Source organism: Ammospiza nelsoni, chromosome 3, assembly GCF_027579445.1.
Source record: "Ammospiza nelsoni isolate bAmmNel1 chromosome 3, bAmmNel1.pri, whole genome shotgun sequence".
NCBI lineage: Eukaryota > Metazoa > Chordata > Aves > Passeriformes > Passerellidae > Ammospiza > Ammospiza nelsoni.
Window position 1 is genome coordinate 5,411,610 of NC_080635.1, and position 16,906 is coordinate 5,428,515.

Here is a 16,906-nt window from a genome sequence, read left to right on the forward strand (position 1 = left end):
GTCCAGTTTGTCACCAATACGTAGGAGTGAAAGTTTTTCCTTCTGAAGGCTCTGCCTGGCTCTGACTAGGGAAGCCTCATCAGCACAGTGTGGGCTGATCCAAAGCGTGTTGGGGTTAGTTGTTATTTACCAGTGAAAATCACCACCTTCTTTTCCCTTTTTTCTCTCCCCCTACACAGAGTGAAGTAGCAGAGCTTCGTTTTGGCTTCTTTGTTTGCTCTGTTGTGCACATTGTTCTGGGGGTAGCACCAAATTGGAGGGGGGGGAGTGTCTTTTAAGCTTTAAGTGGGACTTTAAGTCTCTTTATGCTTGGAGCTGGCATTGTGTGTGTGGATTACATTTTAACTTTAAAGCTTACAGTTGAAACCATTGTGTGAGGCTTGTACGTGATTGCCAAATAGTTTTTGCCATCTGTTAGATCACCTCCAGCTCCTCCAGCAGCAGAGCAAACACACACACACACACAGGCTCTCAGAGGCTTTCTGTGTATGTCATGTTTCATTTTTTTCTGTATTTCATGCAGCTCTGCTCCAAATGAAAAGGTGTAACTCCCACAGTATTTCCCATTCTCCTGTACTTCACACTGCCCAGATATTTTGCTGACGTTTCAGGCAGGAGACCCCTCCAGACAGAGTCAGTGAGGAGATGTTTGTGGATAATAAATTCTGTTATAGTGGTTCATGACAGGCAGTTTCTTGACATTCTGAGTCAAGGCATTTTCATATTTCTGTGACAGCTGCCTTATTTTAGCTGGAATACAATGCTCCGTTGGTTAATGCTTTGTTCCAGTAATTCAGTTTTCCATCTTAAATCACTGTAGGTAATGTACATTTACATATCATGCTAATGGCTAGTTTGATAATGACTTAATTAAGCCATCAGACAACAATGAGTTCTAAATGAAGCAAATTATTGAGCCGATGCTTTCATGAGCAACTGGAGAAAAACAATATTTTAACTTTTCCGTAATGAAATATTCCTGCTATCGAGCATTGTAATTCAATTTGTGAGCCGTGACCCCTGGTGCAGCGTGGTTATCACAGGGATTAATAAAGAGCCAATTTGCTGTTGCAGCTCCGTCACTTGGGGAATGACGAGGTGCACATCGTGTGGTCCGAGCACACGCGCAACTACCGCAGGGGCATCATCCCCACCGACTTCGGCGACGTCCTCATCGTCATCTACCCCATGAAGAACCACATGTTCTTCATTGAGATCATGAAGAAACCCGAGGTACGTTCTGGGTGCCTCCCTGGCCCTGCTGTGCTGTGCCACAGTTGTGTTGCTTTCACCAAGGCTCAGTGGTTTAGAGCTTGAAACTGTTTTTTTCCCAAATCAGCCTGTCCATGTCAGGTGAAGGATAAGCTGAGCAAAGTGCCTTGCTGACTCTACTGTGCCACTGAGCAGCAGTTCTGCTGCTTTCAGCAGGGCTCAGGATTTAGAGTTTGAGAACTGTTTTTGCCCAAATCAGTCTGTGCATGTCAGGTGAAAAGCTGAGCAATGAGCTGACTTTAAAACTGGCTTTACTCATGGTGATCGGAGTGATTGCTCATTCATTTTATAGCCATACTTAGCACTGAGTGAAACACTCCAGAATAATCAACCTACAGAAGTTACTGGGCAAAGAACAGTATTTAAGCCACTGTGAATGTCCTCTGAGGCAGTGAAGGCAAACCATTCACGATTTGAGCTCCTTGTGTGGTGTTGGATCGCTGCTGTACACACGGCACCACGCAGAACCTCACACGTCTGTGGCACTGTCATTGTCACCTGACTGGGTGGGATGATGCAGACATTGGGCATCCTGTCATCAAACAAAGTATGGGAGGTTCACAGCTGAGACGTTTTTTGGAAAAAAATGCATTGTTTTGCAAAATGTCAGAGGTGTGTGTATGTACATCTGTGCATGTGTGTGAAAAAGCCACTGCAGTCAATGCTCGTCTGGTACATTGTGGATGCAAAAATACGTGTAAAATATACTTTGTGAAAGTAGTCATTGTGATAAATTCCCTTTGCCTTAGAGGAGGGACAATATTTGTCCAAAGGGGTAGCCAACTGTGGTAAATGCCTCCATCATATCCCATATTGACCAGGTGTAGACACTATTTTTTGAGTTGTGTGATGGAGTTGTTTGATACAACAGTGCTTTGTCAGTAGACATTTCAAACTTGAAAATTTTATAATAGTGGGTTGCTGGGGTTTTTTTACGCTCAATGTTGAGCTGTGCGGTTTAGTTTTTGAGCGTTTTCGCTTTTAGCTTTTTTTCATGTTCCATCAGGGAAATGAGAATTTAGCGTTAGGAACACACTTGAGACTTCTCTGGAGCAATGGAGAAAAGCTGTGTCATCTTACATATTAGTCAAAACCACCCAACGGGCAGCCAGAATAAGAGCTAACTGGAAATTTAGTGTTATCCCTACATTTAAAGTACAAACCATTACAATGTAATAAAATTAATCCAGACATTTCCAGGGCAAGTGTGGCTGACCTTTTGTTCACCAGCTACTGACCCCGGGGTGAATGAACGAGCCTTGCAGAGAGAAATGTCTGTTGTTTGGCTTCAGTCCCTGGCATTTAAATTGCATTCCCTAATCGAATGAAAAGGCTGTCCTCTCTATCAGGTTACAGAATCCATGGCAACATTTGGCCTTTTATATCCATAATGTTAGCCTTTTTGTTTGCAGCCAAGTAGAGACACCTGGAGCAATGTTAACATTAACCGCTTTAGCATTAATAGCTTCATTATAGAAGAATTTCTGATCAGATAGCTGTTACTTTTGTTATATTGCTTCAGCTTGTATTGTTTTCATTTTTGATCTCCCTGCTTGGCAACCCGGCAATGATTTGCAAATTTTTTTGTCTTGATTAATTAAGCAATATAATTATCAGGAACTGTGCTGCAGTCTTTGCCCGACAAAGCTTGGGAGGGAAGACAATAGTAAGTCTGTTAGTGTGAATGCATTCCACGCGTCACAGATGCACGAGGATATTGGGAACAATGAGAGGAAAAGCTGCCTGCGAGAGGGGACAAAGCATGCCAGGCAAGCTCCGCACTGCACATACCGCCAGGGACATGCTGCGGGTTCCCTGGGACACAGATGCCTCGTTAGATTGCAGCTCGTCATCAGAGATTAATTCTCAGCCATTTGGTACAATAATTTACCCATTCCCCACTCTTTTAACTAGTGCTGCTTGCTGTAGAGGGGAAGTCTTTGTGCTCAGAAGGTTTATTTAACCTTGCCTACTTTTACTGCGGGCAACAGAAATAATGATTTTGCTGTTGGAAATTGGAACGAAGCAGGTGTTTGCAGTGGGCTGAATATTAATTTTTGCTTCACGGATAACTTGCAGTGACATTTGGAGTACTCACAGAAGGGGATCTTTCCCTCTATTTTTTTTTAATTGATTCCTGTCAAAGCAGGCTGTTTGTCTGTGGTGGCCACTGAAGCCCTGCTTTGCTGGCAGGGTGTTGGGTGCCGGACTGGGAGCGGAGCCGAGCGGGGAGCGCGCCCTGCACGTTCCACTGGCCTCCCCCCAACCCTTGTTAGGGCAGGGCCCCCGTGCAGATGGAAGCTGAGGAGAAGCAGCTCCAGTGACTTTAATGACCCTTGGCGAGGCCACTGTGTGTGCTGGGGAATGAATAATTCCGAGCCCTGCGCGCACCGGCTCGGATCGCGGCGGGCTCCGAAGCCCTCGGCTCTGCTGCTGCTCTCCCTAGCCAGGATACACTCACCCTGTCCCTGGGTTACATCTGTAAATTCTGTGGGGCAGTGGTGAGAAAGTCTGCCCCGCTCCCCAGCTCCTGGTGAGTGTGAAACTGTGAATGCAAGTGCTGTAAGCAAAACCTACTTGTCCAAAAAGCCCAGCAGGGAATTTCCCTGCCCCAGTAGCATCTGCTGATCTGACTTTACATATCTGGTATTTGTGTGGTGCTATCACTTTAATACTACTATGTACTTAACCTCCTTATCTGTACTTTTGCATTCTTTTCTCTTGCTGTCAGTGCTTCTAGACAGTGCATGGGATAAAAATTTCACTTAAAAACATTACTGCCTAGAGAGACAAAACTTGACGCCCCATAATGTTATCATTTTGGTGGCATTGATTTTCCTCTGTCCCCTTTCCTTCCAACTGCCTGGGTAGTCATGCCAGCAGTAAATTAAAAAAAAATGAAAAGAAGGCAAAACCACTATGGAAACATTTTACACTTTTCTGTTTTATTGGGGGTGGGTAATTATTTGAAGTAAAGGAATGACAGAATAAGTGTGCGCAGAGACAGCTGTCATTTCCAGATGTTACATTAAACCAAAATTTCTTCTGTAATTCATTGCCACTTCTAATTAGAGGAATTCCCTAGATGCAGGGGATTTATATTATTCCCTTTGTCCATTTATTGAATGACTGTCACAGTCACCCACAAGCAGTTGGAGAAGAATAATAGAGGGTATTTATTTATGTGATAAGCCTCTGTACAGATGGAAAAAATCCGTAGCTTAAATATTGATAATTGTTGCTGGCTTCTGTCTAGGGCTTTAGTTGGGCGGTTGTTTTTTTCATTTGGAGTCTCTGAGAGGGAAATGAATTTGAGTACTTGCAAGTACTGAAAGTTATGCATTTAAACATCAAAATTTTCTGGGTTGGGCAGGCTCAGGTCTGTTTTGTGTCTGCAGTTGTGGAGAAGGTTTATTTTTAGAAAGAATCTCTTGTTTGTAGTGTTGTCTTTATCTGCAGAGCCTCAGGTCACCAGAGGATGTCACACAGGGGTTTCCTGTGATGGTGGCCCTGAAGGAGCAGCATTTGGGCACCATGACCCACTGGGCCCGTTTGTGCCTGTCCCCACCCTGCTCAGAGCAGAGCCCCTGCTCTGCCATCGCCTCTGCCTTCCACACGCCTGATCTTGCACCAGCTCAAGGTTTTTTTCTCTTCTATGAAGTCCATGGAAGGAGTTTATAGAGGATTATCTGAAGTAAATACGTCTTTGCAAATCCTCCTGCCAATGCTGAAGTCAGCCAGTGAATCGGGGTCTCCTGTTGGGATCCCAGATGGAAAACAGCTCCTGACATTCACTGCCAAAGGCATATTGATTGCAAATTCATAGATGGCCCCAGTTTCTACGTGTAGCAAGCCTGTGCTTACCCAGCAGAATGTTCTGAGTCCTGTGTGTGTCTGTGTGGTGTGCTGAGGGCAGTCATGGGGAATTTAAACACTCACCAGCTTGGAAGACGAATGTCACACTGCAAGTCTCAGTGTGAGAAACAATGTGGTCACACTGTTTTTGTAGCAAAATGTTGTACCAGTCTCCTGCAGTGGTTCTGAATCCTGCTTTTCTCTTTTGGGCGCCCAGGTGCCGTTCTTTGGTCCCCTCTTCGACGGCGCCATCGTGACGGCGAAGCTGCTGCCCAGCCTGATCTGTGCCACGTGCATCAACGCCAGCAGAGCCGTCAAGTCCCTCATCCCACTCTACCAGAGCTTGTATCCTTTTCCACAGGGCAAGGCTGCCCTTGGTAGGGTTCTCACTTGGAGCATCATCCTGCAGAGAGGTAGGCTGGGATGAAAATCCTCCTGTTTGATTTCATTGGGAAAGGTCAGAGCTTTCTTTGCATGCCAGCTGGATGTTCTCAGTGGCTCACACGCAGGTGCCATCCGGTGTTTTCAAAATGGAGTGGTAGCAGCACTGGAGTCTCACCAGCAGCTTCCACCTCGCTGCTGGTGGGCTTGGGCTTTGATCTGTGAGGAAAGGTTGCTTTCACACTGATAGAAGTTGTGGACTGTGTATGTCAGGCTGGTAGCCAGATCTCAGCCATGTTCTTATCCTATCCAATTAACTCTACTTGGAGTCATTACATTAATAAGGCAGATGGGATTTGTCCTCAGATACAGATGTTTCAGGTCCCAAATTCCTGTTTCTTTACAGTCACGCCCGTGTTTGGGCATTTTCAGAACCTGCTTTCCACCAGTGGCTGGAAGGCAGCTGGAGATGTGCTTCTCTAGGACAGGAGTTGTGACACAGACTGTGGTTCTTGGGTGCTACACAGACCCACAGTGATAGCACTGGTGTTCACCCATGCTGGGGTCTTCTCCTAATGCCATCATAGATTTCATAGCTTGTTTTGCTAATCACGTCACTTACCTCAGGACAAACACTCACTGCACTTTGCTTTCTCTGGGCAGCATTTGATTTGAGTATTTTTCTAATCACATGACTTTGAGAAAGAGTTTGTGAAATGTTTTGATCTCTGAAAGAACCTTGAGGAATTAGTTTAAGATGCATATTTTTTAAACATGGAATATCCTCAAAGTACTTGCTAGGGTTTTGTTTTAAAAAATTACACTGAAATAAATAAATTTTATCCAGTATGCTTTGCAAAAGTCATCAGAAATTAAAAGTACCATTGCAGTTAAATAGATTTGTGTTAATAACTAATTGTTTACTCATTGTAAAGCAAATGGTGGTGGTTGTGCAGACTGTGGCAATGCCTGACAGGTGAGTCAAGGCTCGCTCTGTTTTTTTCTGTTTCTTGAGAGAAATCTAACAAATTCCTGAAACTGTGCTGTGCAGAATTTATCTTAATCTGTTTCTCAGTATTTAATAGTAAAGTAACAGTGTATTAAAATAGATATAAGTAGCAGTAGTTATAGGAAGGAAGCTGTCCCATCCCCTCACTCCCAGCTGGAGCCCTCCCATGTTTTGGCACTGAGCATTTTGTGAGTGAGCAGCACTCACCAGCTGGCCGTGCTCCTGCTGTCCAGGGGGGTGTCCCCGAGGGTCCCCGTGCATCCCTGGGGGGACAGAGCTGCACAGACCCTGCAGCACAGGGCACTGCTCTGCACAGGTCCGAGGCAGCATCTGTCCCCACGTTCTTTTCCGCCTTTTTCTGCGTCTGCTTTTGCACCTGTGCTGTCCATAGTGAATCAACCGCCACTTGTCTGTCTGATAAATGGGAGTGGATTGAGAAACTCCTGAAATGGCACAAAGGGATGTGGTGGGCAGGTCCCTCTGGGGCCATACTGGAGCAGGAGAGAAAGCTATCTGTAATTCATTCCCCAGATAGTGCAGACTCTGAGATGCACTACAGCCAGCAGCTGGAATGTGAGTCTGTGTAGATGTGTAAAGGTGGTGTTGGGCCTGTCCAGTGCAGCTCCCAAAGGGTGAGTGACTCAGGTCTGGTGTTTGCTGTGCCAGCTGCTGTGAGCAGGACACGAGGCAAGCAGACCCAGCAGTGCAAACAGTAAATGGAAGTGCCATGGTCAGGCTGGAGATGGAAATAACTCAAAAAATATCAGTGAGAGGGAGAAATAGAAAGCAATGTCCCTGGCACAGTGAGGATGATGTTTGGCACACACCAGTCATACCTGCAGTTGGAATGAGGGCTGCAGGCTGGAGTGAGGCAGAGCTGAGGAGGATCTGCAGCTTCCCTTTGGCTCATGGGTCATGGTAAAAGGCAACATCCCTGCTAAGGGTCAGTGGCTGAAGCTGTTTGGACTCTGGTGTGGTCACAAACGGAACAAGCCCTTCATCTGGTGTCCGTGTGGGTTCCATGAGGTGCTGCATCCGTGCTGGAGCAGTGGCAGGGTGTGAAGTACCTGCAGGGAGTCATCCCTGTTCTGCCCTGGTGGTGCTGGGAAGCCGGGGCAGCGTCTTGCCAGCAGTGACAGCTGAAGTCACTTGTTGGAAAGTCTGTAAACTCCAGCTACAGCTGCACTTGTCAGGGGCTGTAAGGGAAGTGTAATCAGCCACAGAGATTAATTTGCATCTCAATTAGGAAAGAGTCAGGAGGAAGCTGTAGGGTCTGTTGCTGGAAGGTTGTGTAAGAAATCTCATCAGGCACAAAAGGCTCCCGACTTGGTGCTCCATCGAGCGGAGGACAATATCGGAGTCTGGTTTCCATGGGGACCGGGACCGCAGAGCCGCGGGAGCATCGCGCTGCCCGCAGCCGCTTGGTCACGATGACACAAATTCCACTGCCGTGCCCAAATACACATTTCTGTTGGAAATCTCTTCGAAAATTAGGAAGGTAACTACAGCAGACCACATCAGATTTTTTTTTAATCTCTTTTTTTACGTTTATGTAACGCTTTTGGTTTTAAGGAATTCAGTAGGGCAAGAGATTAGTTAAAAAACAATTAACTATATTTAAACTTCAGTTTAGAGCCATTGTGGCTACAGGTTCTTTGTGTCCATGGAAGGGCACATGATGGCACTCCCAGGGTGCTGCATGCACAGCTCAGTTGTCTTTGGAGCTGTGCTGTCTCTGCTGCTGCTGCAGTGCTTCCATGGGCGGGGATGATTGTGCATCAGTTTATGTTCCAAATTCCCATTTTATTCCTCCTTGGTGCCATGGAGCAGAGCGGCTGAGTGGCTGCAGCCCCTGCTAATTGGGACTCTTGCCATCCTTGAGTAACTGCTGAGCATGAGGCAATGTGCTCCAGCAGCCTCTCCAGGCTGCTTTTTTCAGGCAGTGTCTGACTTTTAATGTGACTGGGACTTAGAGAAATCATAAGAAATAAGATTACTTAAATTTTACAATAACAATAAATAATATTTAAGCTTACTATAATTGTTGTATTGAAAGGAATATATTTATGCAGGTTTTTGAGTGCATCCATGCCTCTTTTGCATGTGCTGGGGAAAGGAAGGAACAACCTCTCTTGCAAACAATTAATTACTTGTCATAACTAAGCAAGGGTCTGTTCTGTTTCTAGCAATGCTGAATTTTTCAAAACCTGGTGGGAGTGGGGCTGTAAAAGTGCATCTCTGAATGCTCTTCCAGCTTGTGTGAAACAAGCTGTGTGCTGGGAAGGATTTCTGAACACTTGTGTGATCTGGAGTGCCATGGCACTCAGCTGCAGCAGAGCTCCTCTCTGGGAGCTGCTCTCGTCTGAGGATAAATACTGGGGTGAAACAGGGTTTGGATTTAAGTATTACAGCTCTGATTGGCAGCTGCTGTCTAAGCTGACAGTTCCTAAGCTCAGGTGCTTGTCAGCCTTCAGACATGAAAATGTAGCTGGTTTGGCAGGTATCAGGCCTTTTGGTTGGCCCACAATTCAGTCCTGGTCTCCAGAAAGACACTGGGATTTGGAGGTGGCGATGTCTGAGCAAAAAGATCCTCTTAGAACGCCCAGGGAAATGCAGTTCTCATTGCCCAGGTTATCTTTCCAAATGGAGCCATTTCTTTTCTCCTTGGATTGAATTGGCTTAATTTAAAAATTGTTTCAGTGTTATTTTGAGTATCTTACAGCTTTGGTTTTTTATTTCCTCCACCATTTCAAATAACTCTTGTACTCTCAGTCCTTCCTGACTGGGATGCTAAGTGAATTTAGAGAAAAGTAGGAAATACCTCAATGTGTCTGAAACATTACCTCAGCTTTGAGGTACTCTTTGTAATCTGCCCTGGGGAGAGTGGAATGTGTCCTGTGTGCCAGTGCCAGTGGGCTTCTTCCCTGTGTGTGTTTTTCAGTGACTTCTGGTAGTCTTCAAGTTATGTTCTTAGCAATTCAAGCTACTACATGCACTTCCTGTGAATGGGTAAATAGGGAGCTAGTTCTTGTTGGGGTTTATTAAGGCACTGATTATAAAATTATCTCTGTGCACAATCTCAGTTTTGGGATGAGTTGTTTGTTCTTACGGGCAGCAGAGGGGTTTGATCTCATGCTGCCTGTTGACTCCTGCACTCCACTTTGCTGTGACATCGGGCTCTGGAGGTGTCTGTGCATCAGGACAGGCACAAATTAGCATGGTGGGGATGAGAGCTCCTTATGTAATGTCTGAGCACTGGATGTCACCATTTCCCAGCTCACAGTTTGCACTCCTTTTTGAGGACCTGAGGAAAACACAGCCCTTACCCTGGAGAAGTAATTTGATACATGAGTAACTCTCTCACTGTTTTCTCCACTGTAGTGGCAGTGGTGTGCCTCCTGACCTGTGCCAGCCAGCAGCTCACTGGGCTAAAGCCAAAACTCCATCTAAACACATAACAAAAAGACATTCATAACTTTAATTCATTACAACTCATCCAGATATTGACATACTAATATATCCTAGATGTGTTAATATCTGGAACCAAGAAGATTAAGCAAAGAACATCAGCTTCAAATTCTGAATTAAATCCCTTTCTTGGCTTAAGCCAATTTCTGATTAACCTAATAGAGAGTGCCCAATCTGCTTACCTGCTTTATCTGTGAAAGAAAGGTATTTGCTATGATGGACTTAATTGTGTGAATGGCTGTCAGATGTTCTGGAGGCTCGTGTGGTGTCAGACACGTTTTGTGTCCCTCTCAGTGTGTGTTTCGTGGCACTGGCATTTGGACCTCTGCTGTGGGTACAAGGCAGCGTTTGATCCTGCCAGGGAAATGAGATGGAAAGCCTGTTACTCCTTTCAGAGAGGGTTCACAGTTTGTCCCCTTTATTTCATCCCAAGCAGTGGTGCCCTCCAGCTATATCGATGCTGATAGGAATGGCTATGAAATTCTAAAGCATGTGTCACAGGAGCTGTGACAATTTATGTGACATGGCACCTGACGGTGTGCTGCGAGCGGCCAGCCCTGGCTGGCAGGAGTGCCTGTCAGTGCCCAGTGTCTGTGGGCAGCAGCAGGTCCCTCTCCCTGCCCTTGGCCAGGGGTGCCCAGACCCGAGGGGGGTCAGGCACTGGCAGCTCTGCCCTTCATCCTGCACGGCCCCTGCTGCAGCCGATCAATGGCCGGGCTGGCTGTGTGCTCTGCCTTCCCTCCTCACAGCCAGAACCTTCTCCAGGCAGCGATCGATGCCTCTAATCTGCTCCAGCCTGTAATAAGTCATGCGAGGCAAAGCTTTTAGGTGGCATTACATGGGATTGTGGAGGCGGCTCCTCAGCTCTCATTCATAGAGCTCTTCATGGACTCACAGAGAATCCACTGCGTCCCCTCGGTGCATATCTAAAGAGTATGAAATGCTTCTGCAGGTCTAAACTCCACATGCTGCTGCACTATGCACACACAATGGGATCACATTTCTCTATTTTCTGTTTCGTGTCCATTCCTGAACCTGCTGGCAGGCCCTTGTTAGACACACAGCTTGTACCCGCATTGCTGGGGGAGCAGGGAGCAGCCAGGGGGGCTGCACGGCAAAGGTGCGCTTTATTTTGTCACTGTAACATGGCTGGGAGCTGCCATATCCTCCCCCATGGCTGGGAGCTGCCAAGTTTGCTGAGGGATGTTGAGAAAGTCCCAGGCTGATTCTGGCACGGAGTTTCTGTGCTCTTCAGTAGCACTAAATAAACCCCAGCAGTAGTAGAGGCACTTCTTTGCTGGCTGATATAATGGAGAGTTCCAAAGACAAACCTGGAATTAAGTGACATTGAGAATGTAACGTGTTTTTAAATGAAAAGTGAGTTCACTGTGTCAGGGGGAAAAACCCAACAAAACAAAGTTAATGCTGGATTTCTAAATGACATGTGTACTCGTATGTGTGTGCTGGTTGCAAACAAGGGTCCTGAACCACACAGCCATGCCTCTTTAAGCCCTGCCAGAGACTGGGAAGTTCTGATCTTGCTGGAAATGGCGTGGTTTGGGTGGTGTAATTGTGCCCTGCCCAGGAGCCCGGGATGGGGATGCCTTGCAGGCAGCTTGCAGGGGCACACAATGCGGGACAGGGCTTTGTTTATGAGCAGTAAATATCCCTTTCACGAGAAGGTGTACACAGAGGTGCAAACACCTGTCCTACCACGGTGCTCAGTGTTTTCTCCTGGGTTACACAAAGAGCCTCCAATTTGTGTTTCATGAGAGGCGCTCATTCTTTGGTTCTTTGACCGAAGCAAAATTGGTATATTTGGGTTACTAACAAGACGGGATGAAGTAGTTGTGGTAGTTCTTGCCGGTTTGCGAGGGCTTCACATTCTGTGTCTTTGCAAAGCAATTTTTGCCGTTTCCCCCCCCCCCATTAACTTTGAAGGGATGCGCGTAGCTAAAGCTCCATTGTGTCTTTCAGGAACTTTACTGTGAATTCCCGCCCGGGTTTTGTCACAGACGGGTCGGTGAAAAGCAGAGTTGTGTTTCTGTGGCCGGGCTGAGCGAGGGGCGCTGGCAGGAGCGGTGCCGCTGTCGGTGCCGCAGCCGGAGCGGGCGGCGGGGCCGCGGGCCGAGCCCTCGCAGGGCTCCCGCGGGCCCCGGGGTCGCTCCCCCGGGCGAGCGGGGCTTTGTGCGGCCGGGCCGGCTCATTAGCATGCGGGCCGGGCGAGCGGGGCTCTGCTGGCTTACCAGCTGTTCCTGCTGCTCCCGACAATGTCCGGCGGGCCGGGCTGGCCGCGCTGCGCGGCCGCCGCTGCGCTCCAACAGCCTTTCCGCTGGGGATGCCCACGTGGCACCGCAGCGCCGGCCGGCCTCGCATGGCATATGGTGTCTGGATTCATACAAGATGCAAAACTATTCTGCCGCTAATGCACAATGACTCATAGCATTGCTAATTTTTCCAACAAAAGCCCACTTCCACACCCACACTTTTAACCCCTCAGGCTAAAAAGCCTCTTCTTTAGTTTCAAAGCCATGGAAATGTAAGGAGGTGGCTTCTGGATCAATATCTGAAACCCTATATTTATTTAAAGCATATGCACGCTCTAACGCGTATTTTAAATTTCTGTGAAAGCCGGTTTGCAAATTGCCACTACAACGTGCGGCAGGTTTTTTTGTTCCAAAGTGGATTCGTTGTCAAATGCTGGGGTTTTTAAATTTTTCGGTAGTTAACGTATTAAAAAAATAATCTGAAATTGCCACCACAGATAATAAAAGGTTATTTTCATTTAAGAGGAGGGAATCCAAGCACGGTACCCAGTGGATCTACAAGGATTACGTATTCCAGCACAAGTTCCCAAGCCGCTCTGTGTAAGCAGTTTGTAGTATTTGGGGATCTTTGCTATTTACTGGCTCTTCAGGGACAATAATAATGCACTTTCTAACTAGAGGGAGCTGCTGGTATCCCTGATGCTGATTCTTAACCTCCCAGTCTAATTCCTTTGTGCGGAACGTATGGCGATCGTTCCGATGTTTTAATAAAATCAAGTTAAATTACCCCGAGTCGTTTAGATTAAAAGGCTGCCTCTCAGTTCTTGCAGCGCAATCATCAAATTAAACTGCGAAGTTCGAGGCAAACTGAAGCAGATCCTCGTTGCTTTTTGTAGAATTATATAGGTCATGAAAAGGCTCCGAGACAAAAAGCGTGCGGGAAGCAGGAGTGCGGGAAGCGCCCGCTCCGCTCCCTCCGGCGGAACAAAGGAACAAAGGGACCTGTGGCCAGGCTCCGAGGTGGCCGGGCTTGGTGCTCAGGCTCCCCGGGAGCCACTTGTTACAGGGTCCCCCGCGGGCAGCGCTGCAGCAGGTGAAGGCTCCTGCCGGCAGGATTTAGGAAGGGTCTTTGCTAGGGAACGGTTTGAGGGCTCCTGGTGGGCTCCATGGTGGCCTGTGGTGGGATGCGCTGTGTCCTAGGCAGGCCAAAGCCCACGTGCTGGCCTTGGAAAGGTGGTTTCCATCCAGCAGGGCTGTTCCCTCGTCCCAGGAGCAGCGGTGGGAAGGCTCAAAGGCTGCAGGAGAGCAGATCCACGTGTGGGCATTTCCATGGGTACTTCCCAGCACTCCAGGGACTGGTGGTAACACAAACATGCAATCACCAGTACAGGTTTGTGTCATTTTTCAAACTTCTCTTTTGAAGAGACCCTGACTTCAGTGTGTGGTTCTCATCAGCCATGCATGCTGAAATTGCTTAATGAAAAGTTAAGGAATAACTTTCTAAACAGGAAAAACATTTTTAGGCTTAGAGTTGTATTTTCGTTATGACTTTGTTTCTCTGTTATTGAAAATGAGTGGCTGAGTTGAGTGCTGGCCATGCTTTGAGGAGGTGAGACAGATCTGACTCCCTTCCAGCCTGACTGGCTCTGTGCAGCTGATACCAAAATGAGGCAGGCACAGAAATTTTTGTGCCTGCTATATAAAACATACTTTGATGGGCAGCACCATAATCCTACATCGTCCTTTAGAGAAGGAAGGCTTCCCCTCCACCTGCATCTGAAAAGCTTTGAAAGCCATCCTGTTACTGGGGACATGAACATGGTGACATCAACTGAGAGGAATAGGAGAAAGCTACTTTTTGTAGCAGGCTTTCTGGCTGGCATATTCAATTTATGGGGTTTTTCTCCTCAGCATTGTAGTTCTGTGTGTATTTCCCAGTGCTTTTAACTGTCAGGTTCTACTGTATAAACAGGAGCAGATGGCTTTTAATGATTTCTTAAACTTATGTTTAAGAACAATCTAGTGCTGCATGTACAGTATTTCCTGTTAAACAAAGTCTCAGGTAATTTTCTGGGTTTTAGTACTTCTCTGAATTGGCCTGGGCCAGTTTTTTGGAGAACTGTATCTATAACTTGTGCTGAACAGCTGGATTTATAGCACCTCTTTAGGGTCCTCCATCTGGCTGATTTTCACCTGTGAGACAGTGTGGATTATCTAACACCTTGCTGGCCTATGGTTTGTGGCTTCCTGAAGTAAAACTGGCCTTCCCCTGCACACCTTCCAGCTGGAAACCCCTGAAGGGCTGTTTGGGGAGCAGTTATTTCTCAGCGTCTCAGTCCTGCAAAGCCTTGACACCAAAATGTGCTGTGACAGTGAATCCATTGCAGCTTAGGGAGAGAGCTCAAGCTCCCAGCCCTTTCCCTGTGTTTCTGGAAGCTCTTTCCTGAACTTGTGCCATCCCTATGACCCTGACTGGCTTCTTGGTATTGAAAGGGACGTGTGAGGACTGTGCTTGCCACAGTGGCACCCTTCAGGCCGTGTGGCAGGGCAGGCAGGATCACAGAGGCCCAGAGCACTTTGGAGCACAAGCCCTGAGGCTGATGCTCAGACAGCCCCCAGATCATAAGTGAAGAGGGCTCTGCACTTTGAATTTCTGTGTCCAGCCCACCACCTTCCTCTCCCTACTGCAAGCCTCTCTCAAAGCTGGGGAATGTGAGGCTCTGAAAACATCTTTTCCCACATGCAGCTCTGGTGGTAAGAAATAGAAGATTTTTCTGTCCTTAACTGTTAAATACAAGTCTGTATTATCTGAATGTTTCAGGTTGTAGGAACAGCAGTTACACCCACATGTGCCAGGCTGAGTGATTGAGGGAGAGCACAACCCTCATTGTTAACTCCCCAAGCCTGGCAGGAGAGAGGGATTGTTCCACCCCAGGAGAACTGTTTGAATTCAGAAACCTTTCCTTTCTAGGCTTTTGCAGAACCTGTTGGGTTTTGTGCTCCCGTGTTTTATGACTTGTTGCCATGATAATTCAGGTCATCTTACAGGTTTCTCTAATTGTGATTGATGTGTAATCATTCATTTTATTGAACCTCATTAAGGTCTGTGAACCTCTGTCCCAACTTGCAGTAATTAGAGCCCAGATAGCCATTCCATCTGTTCCCAAGCACTAGTTAATTAATGAACTTTTAACGTGTTCTTTGCCTTGTAAAAGCCCTCAGTATTCTCAAGTTGCTGAATAGGATTTGCATGCCAGCATTTCCGTTTGTTTCAAATACCACAGCAACGTGCAGTTTGGAATCCCAAAAGTCAACACACGAAGTCCCAGGATCTCGGAAAGCAAAGTGGAGAGATTTTACTTTCTGTTCCCACTTTGTGCATCAATTACAGTATCTGTGAAACTGGAGTTTGCAAACAAATGCCTCACAGGGTCTCCAGTGTTCTTTACTGCCCAAACCAACGGGTTTGAATCTTCTGCTGTATTGCTAAAGAGAATACACAGACATCAGTAAACCAAATGTTTCATTTTTCATGGCAGTACTTACTGGAAGAACATTAGAAACGTGATACCTACAGACACAGATTTTCCTGCCCTCATATTTCATCCTTTTGTTACATTTTGAGCATCAGGCCCGAGACAGCTTTGCTAGTTTTATGTAGCATTCATTACAAGGAGATTTTTAGGATGGAGCAGAATCCAGCACTGCTGCTGGAGTTGTCAGAGAGATTGCTGTGGTCCAGGACTGGGAGAAATCAGCAGGAGCCAAGCTTCTGAGAGTTTCTCTGCTTCACCTCTGTGCATTCTGACTGTGCAGTAAATGCTGAGTCAGTGATCTGTGTGCAGAGAATAAATCATTGCATTTTAAAAAAATTCATTCCATTTCTGTTTTCTGAGCAGACAGGAGAGGCAGCATTTCCAGTGGCAGGAGTTTAAAGAAAATGCTGGGGGTTTTGTGCATAGTTGTGTTTGTGATCTGCTGCTGGTTTTTACGCACAGGACTGTAGTGCAGGGCTGTAGCTGTGCTCTGCCTCATTTGGATTGATCTGTGTTTACCTTCAATATTCAGGACAAGAATTAAGTCATACTGCTCAACTCCCTCAAAATCCCTTTTCAGCATCCAAAGGCCAACCATCTGTCCAGTGCAGCCATTCTTTCCTCCCCCAGTATGAGTTTTAGTCAGTGCTTTGAGCAAGGCTGTATCCTGAACAAGCAAAATATGAAGGGAAATAAAGGTCTTGGGCCTGGGGCCATGTTTAGCAATGCAAACCCTGTAAATTGCAGATAATTTTTGTGAAACAAGTGCAGAGCCCCTGGTTCTGTGGTATTCAGTGTGCTGGTCTGTGGCATGGTGGGTGTCCAAGGCACAGGCAGGTTTCTCTGTGAAGAGATTTCCAGAACAGCTACTTTAATTCCTCTTCCAGTATTTCTGTGTGCCAGATCCTCATCTCACCACTGATCCCCACATTTCAAACAGTCTGCTTGGCAAATCCATGTGTGCTCCCCTGCTCCCTTTTAGGACTGAAGTGTTTTAAGTGACTGGCAGATCTGCAAGAAAAATGGATTTCTCTCTCAAGCATTTTGGGAAGTGCAGGTGTTTTGTCTGGAAATGTGCTGGCTTGTGTGCAGTGTCAGGTGTGTGGGGCTCAGTCATG

The 16,906-nt window shown here is 46.8% G+C and overlaps 1 protein-coding gene across 1 annotated transcript in view; it reads left to right on the plus strand.

The window, feature by feature from the left end:
• The window catches only part of RALGAPA2 (Ral GTPase activating protein catalytic subunit alpha 2), a 94,468-nt gene that overhangs the window by 53,570 nt on the left and 23,992 nt on the right, over nucleotides 1-16,906 (plus strand). The window contains exons 37-38 of the mRNA XM_059468142.1: nucleotides 1,075-1,233; nucleotides 5,345-5,472. Of these exons, the coding sequence (XP_059324125.1) occupies nucleotides 1,075-1,233; nucleotides 5,345-5,472 (287 nt within the window). The remainder of the gene's footprint in view (nucleotides 1-1,074; nucleotides 1,234-5,344; nucleotides 5,473-16,906) is intronic.